Below are 6,129 nucleotides of genomic sequence, written 5' to 3'. Positions count from 1 at the left end.
AGAACAAGAGCTCCACAAGGAGAGCAACAGAACCAAGTAATCTGGGCCCAGGGGTCTTTCCTGAGACTCATACTCCAATCAAAGACCATTGATAGAGATAACCTAGAACCCCTGCACAGACATAGCCCATGGCAGTTCAGTTTCCAAGCGGGTTACATAATGGGAAGAGGGACTGTCTCTGATATGAACTGATTGGCCTGCTCTTTGATCACCTCTCCCTGATCGGGGAGCAGCCTTACCAGGCCACAGAGGAAGACAATGTAGCCACTCCTGATGAGACCTGAGGGACTAAGATCAGAAGGAAGGAGAGGAAGACCTCCCCTACCAGTTGACTTGGGGAGGGGCATGAATGAAGAATGGAGAGGGAGGGTGGGACTGAGAAGGGAGGAGGGTGGGATTTATGGGGGGATACAAAATGAATAAAGTATTATTAATACATTTTTTAAAAAAGAAAGAAAAAAATGACCTCAAGGGAAGTAAATAGGAATGCTGTCTAACTTTCTGACCTCTGCAAAACTTGATGTTTAGATTGCCATTATTTCCAAGCACCAGTAGTGCCCATGGAATTTGAAATTATAAGACTTATGGCCATGTGAGCATGGGTAAATAAAACCTAGCCTTATTAAATACTGCATTTAATAAATTAAAAATAGCATGACCATCATTCCCAGTTATTGCAGAGATGAAACAAATACTTAACATAATGTAATTATCAATGGTCTGTGTATATACTGATTGTTTTATTTGTACAGTGTAAATGTGGTTAATTGATACATAATAAGGAACTAGAGAGATGACTCAAAAATAAGAGCACTGGCTGATTGATCTTCCAGAGAAGCCAGGTTCAGTTCTCAGCACCCACATGGAGGCTCACAGTCTCCTGTAACCTTAGTCCGAGGGGTATGACACTGTCTTCTGCCCTTTGCGGCCACCACATACAAGTAGCACATAGACAGAAGTACGGGGAAAGCATACACGTTTTGTAAAGTGGAAAAATGATGCATAATGATTGAATGAGATTTGTTCATTGTAAGTAGCTGCACTTTCTTACCAAGCCAAGATCACCTGATGTTGCTGTAAGGAAGTAAATCAAGCCCATTGGAGAGGCAACAGCATAACTAAGGCTGTGAACATTTTATTGAGAGCAATCACACTTTCCATACCTCTATTAGAAACAGAATATAGTGGCAATTGCCAAGATTAATACAGTTGTAATTGCCAAATATACAGTGGTGTTTGTAAGCCATACAGGGTACACAAGATTAATGTCTAAGACTAGTGTTCTGTCAAAGTTCTGTGCTTCCTTCACTACTAAGGGAATATACAGAAAAACACAAAGTAGCCTGATGCTTTGTTGCCTGAGGGAGCGCAGTGGTCTGTCAGGAACTGGAAAGCACATTAGAGCCATGGACTCTAAACTGAAAAACCTATGACACATGCCTCTTAAGGTAACTAGGCCAGGACAACTCAGTGGTTCCCTACAGTTCATAGAAAGGCTTCTTGTGACCAATTCCCTTAATAAGTGAATGACATTTACATATTTGAAATCATATTATTCACACAACTAGAGGCCATGTACAGAAGAGACTTCAAGCAAGATGATTCAAGCTGAGAACTTGACTTAAGGTTTACTAGTGGTTAAGGCCAAAGGGAAGGACAATGCAATAGCTCATATTTGCAATTCAAAGAAAAAAAGATGGCTTTTGTTTTTTATTTGATTCTCCTTGTGAGTGTATTTTTCACAATCCTAAGTCATCAAGATAGTAATTCTTACAAGCAAGCACACGAATTACTTGCCATTTGTGTTCAAATCTTGTAATGAATAAAGGAATTTAATACTAGCTCCCCAAATAAAAACTGCTGAGTTTGAAGAAAGCGATGAAATATGTCGCTTAACTTTGCATTAAATGTGAAAAATTAACAAAAAAAAAATTGTTTTTTTACATCAAGTTAAAGATTAAATGCTGAAAGCTATGGTCTACATAGCTATGAGTATTTACAAAAGGCTGTGTTATACTTGCATAACTACTCCTTACCCAGCACCAAATTAGTGTATCCTGTGTTCATCAAGCTTATATTTCCTTTCATTCCAAATCACAGCTGAAATGTTACTTTTTAAGATCCATAAGCTAAGGAACTAAGTAGAGCCTTTTGCTAAAAACAGATGTTTTGATTCTTGTTCATTTAGAAATAACTTGAATTACTAATAGAAATCAGTTTTCAGTATAGTCAAGAAAAATGCCAAAGTCTTCTCTGGATTTAAAAAAAAAATCAGTTCATCTGTCAGTTTATTCCCTCCTAGTTGCAGACTTGAACTTAACAGTGATAGTGGTAAAAATACTTGTGTCCCATTCACTGAGGTGACAAGAACATAGTACAACCCGTAACTGAAATTATAATTCACTTTATAAATGCTATTTATGCAATGTATTTATTTGTATCACATTTTATTTATTTATTTATTTATTTCTGTGGGGTGTGTGTGTGTGTGTGTGTGTGTGTGTGTGTGTGCGTGTTCACGCTATAGCTCTCAGGTCATGTCACTAGTAGAGAACAGCTCTCTGGGTCATTTTCTCTTTCCAGTTTTGGCTCCCAGGGATAGAAATCAGGTCACCAGGCTTGAAAATAAGCACCTTTACCCATTGAGTCATCTTGTCTGCTCTTCTAACTCATTTTAGTGTTAGAATAATTACAGAAGGGAGGATTGTCACTTTTCCTGGTAAACAAATTCTGTGTATTTACTTAGTTCTTTGGGAATTGTTTGAAATTTCATTGAAACATGGGAACTTTTAAGTCTTGGAAATATTCTGATCAAGAAAGTGGATCTGTAAAAAGAGAGTAAGTTCTTGTTAAATCTCTGTGGAAATATGTAGATACACATGCATATGACCTGTCTGTTTTAAATATGAATAGAAAATACTGACATATATAGAATATGAAGCAGTTGATCTGGAAGATTATGAGAGCCAAGGAGCAGTTACTAGAGACAGATATAAAAAGATTAAAGAGACTAGAGAGCCCATACAATACAAGAGTTAAATAGAAGCAAATCCTGGAGTCCTTCCCAGCAGCATGATCATCAATAATAATGAGGTACATAATCAGCGCATAGTCAGAAGAGACAGTCAATGTACTACAAATAATAAAAGTTGACAGTAATAGATAAAGCAATGCCTTTGCGTTTCTTACAATATACATTCATGCATCAAAATGTTACTGTGTGCTTTATAAACTCATAAATACATGTTGAATGGTACCAGTCATCAAAACAAAACAAAACAAAAAAACAAACAGAAAAGGGAATGAAGTCGTAATCTCTCACTGTGTTTCTCGTAATTGCTTCTGCTTTGTGCACAATGGGTCTGGAAAATAGCTTCTGTACTGATTTAAGCTTTTCTTTCTTTGTTCTGCTCTAAAGTTAAGCAGTTTCATCTATTACTACACAGAGAATATGGAGTCAAGAAAAAAAAAGAAAAAAAAAAAAAACTACCCAGAGCTCATGCTTTCTGAAAGGACTCCTTCACAATTAAATTAAAACATTTACCTTCAAAGTTTCATTTGTAGAATTCTTTGTCTATTTTCATGATCAAATTATGAATGAATCATGGTGAAGACAGAAAAAAATTAATTACAGGGTCTAAAATATATCTCCTCTTTGTGTTTATAATTATGAGGAAGTACTTATGAAGAAGTGCTTATGAATGAAAATAGAGAAACTTCATAAAAAAGATCATATCAGTACAATTTCTACTCATAGAAAGTAATAATTTATGATTTTAATAATAAACTCTTATTAGAAATACTGATAACTAGAGATTTAATTTTGCAATGACTTACATACGAATCACAATTTACAGGTTGAAACCACAAAAACCACAATATGCCAATGAAATCTTTATTCAGACCATAAGTTAGATAAAATATTTGACACTTTTTGAAGTTTAATTATTACAGTTTTTTTCAAAATATTTTTGTCTTTATTCTTGTAAAATATGATCTATAGAAGTCTCCACTTTCTAGTGTCATAATTGTGTCATAATGTCATAATTGCCTGAACATTCCAATTGCATCCCCATAAAACTCTTATTGTGAAATTTATTTTATACTATTGTGTGTGCAGGTTTATTTTCATGTTTATTCTTGATTGTGTCCTTTTAGATTAATATTAAAATGAGCTAGTTTTTTCCTGAACTGACTCTTCTCTTAGGCAGATAAAAACCTTGGAGATCAAAAGCCAACGTAAGATTAACAATTTGTCATGGATATTTCACAAAGTAAATAAATCCAGTGTGAATAATTGAAAACATGGCAGGGATGTCAAACAAGAACCTTTGAAAGTTAGTTCAAAGCTCAAGTCTCCTACCATAAATGCTTCTCACTAAGCATCTGCTGAAATAGGTTGGTGTTGAGAAGCTACAAAGAAGGGGCTTCTGTAGGTTGTCAATATCACACTCTAAGCTGCAAATATGCAGACTGTATCTTCTTTGTATGACCCTAGAATTATAAAGATTTTGGCAAGCTGGGGAATTTGATGCTATATCATGAAGTTACTTGGCTCCCTTTCAATTTGTTTTAAGAAAACAAACAAGAGTAGAAATATTCACTGCCACTTAAATCTGGGATCTTCTAAAGCACGATTGTGTTTTAGTAAAACTTACAATTGAGGATGTAGCTCAGTGGTAGAGGGCTTAGCTGTGGGTGAGGCCCTGGGTCTGACCTCCATTACTGCCACTCCCACAACCATTACCATCAACAACAAAAACACAATAAAAAGAAATTTACCGTAAAAGAGCTTACCAGTTAAGCTTGTGCTAAAATTACTGAAGATTAAAATTTAAAAAATGGAAGATTTTATTTTCTTTAATACTGTGATAAACTTTCTAATGATCTTTTTGAGGCAATAGTCACTCTGTGCACAATGAAAAGTATACACATCATAGATCACTCTTAAGCAATTCTATAATTTTACTGACAAAGTATATGACAGTTTTTACATTATCCAGAAAACATATTGTCGATCAGACATCAAGACACTTGCCTTATTGTACATACAAAATGTGACTGCAATTGAATCATAGCTGTTTTGGCTATAATTTTATCTGGCAATCTTTCTTAACACATTTCCCGCTTTTCTCATTATAGGTTTCATATACACTGGAGAAGTTGTACATCGGATGCTAACGGCCACACAGTATATAGCTCCTTTAATGGCAAATTTTGACCCCAGTGTATCCAGAAATTCAACCGTCAGATACTTTGACAATGGTAAGGTATTGATTTACCCTGTTTGTGTTGAATGAGTATTACAACAACAACAGCAATGACAAGAACAAAACAAGCATCAGCTTTTCATCCGTGTTTTTTGGTACTTTTCATTATACCTGGTTTGTAAATGCACCACATTTGCTTGATGCTGCCTTTCAGTGATAAATGTAAAATTGTTAACAGTGATGAAGTAGTACGTGGTCAGACACCTATTCATTCACTCACTCATTGTTCTTTCATAAAATGATCATTTACATCACAGCAGAATATATGAGTAGCTATAGACAGACGTATGTTTATAACACAAAACATATGTATGTTATGCTATTTGCAATAAATCCTTACTACTAAAAATGTCTAAATATGTATATTTAATACAAATGACCTTGAAGTACAGACAAGTGGCATACTCTTTTGAAATTAAATGTCTACAACTTAATTTCCACAACCTATGCATCAATATGCTGAACACCTGATTCCAAACTATGTCAGAGGCTTTTAAATTTTACTTAGGAATTACAATGCTCTCGACATTAGAATTTGAAATAGGTCATGTTAAGGTATCCAAGTGGGTTCCATTGTAATAGGAACAGGGACTGACATGAACTGATTGGCCTGCTCTTTAATTACCTCCCCCTGAGGGGGGAGCAGCATTACCAGGCCACAGAAGAAGACAATGCAGCCACTCCTGATGAGACCTAATTGACTAGGATCAGAAGGAAGGCCTCCCCAATCAGTGGACTTGGGGAGAGGCATGCATGCAGAGAGTGGAGGAAGGGAGGGATTGGGACTGGAGGAGAGAGGGAACCACCACGGGGGGGATACAAAGTGAATAAAGTGTAATTAATAAAGAATTTAAAAAAA

General features: G+C 35.6%; 1 protein-coding gene across 1 annotated transcript in view; it reads left to right on the top strand.

Annotated features, from left to right (window-relative positions):
- Positions 1-6,129, top strand: part of Plxdc2 (plexin domain containing 2) — a 436,538-nt gene that overhangs the window by 288,135 nt on the left and 142,274 nt on the right. Inside the window, exon 5 of the mRNA XM_055593812.1 lies at positions 5,143-5,265. Within this exon, the coding sequence (XP_055449787.1) occupies positions 5,143-5,265 (123 nt within the window). The remainder of the gene's footprint in view (positions 1-5,142; positions 5,266-6,129) is intronic.

The sequence above is a fragment of the Psammomys obesus genome, unplaced genomic scaffold (genome assembly GCF_907164565.1).
Source record: "Psammomys obesus unplaced genomic scaffold, mPsaObe1.curated_primary_1811, whole genome shotgun sequence".
Classification (NCBI taxonomy): Eukaryota; Metazoa; Chordata; class Mammalia; order Rodentia; family Muridae; genus Psammomys; species Psammomys obesus.
Note: the sequence above shows the minus strand (reverse complement) of the source record. Positions and strands in the feature narration are given on the sequence as shown.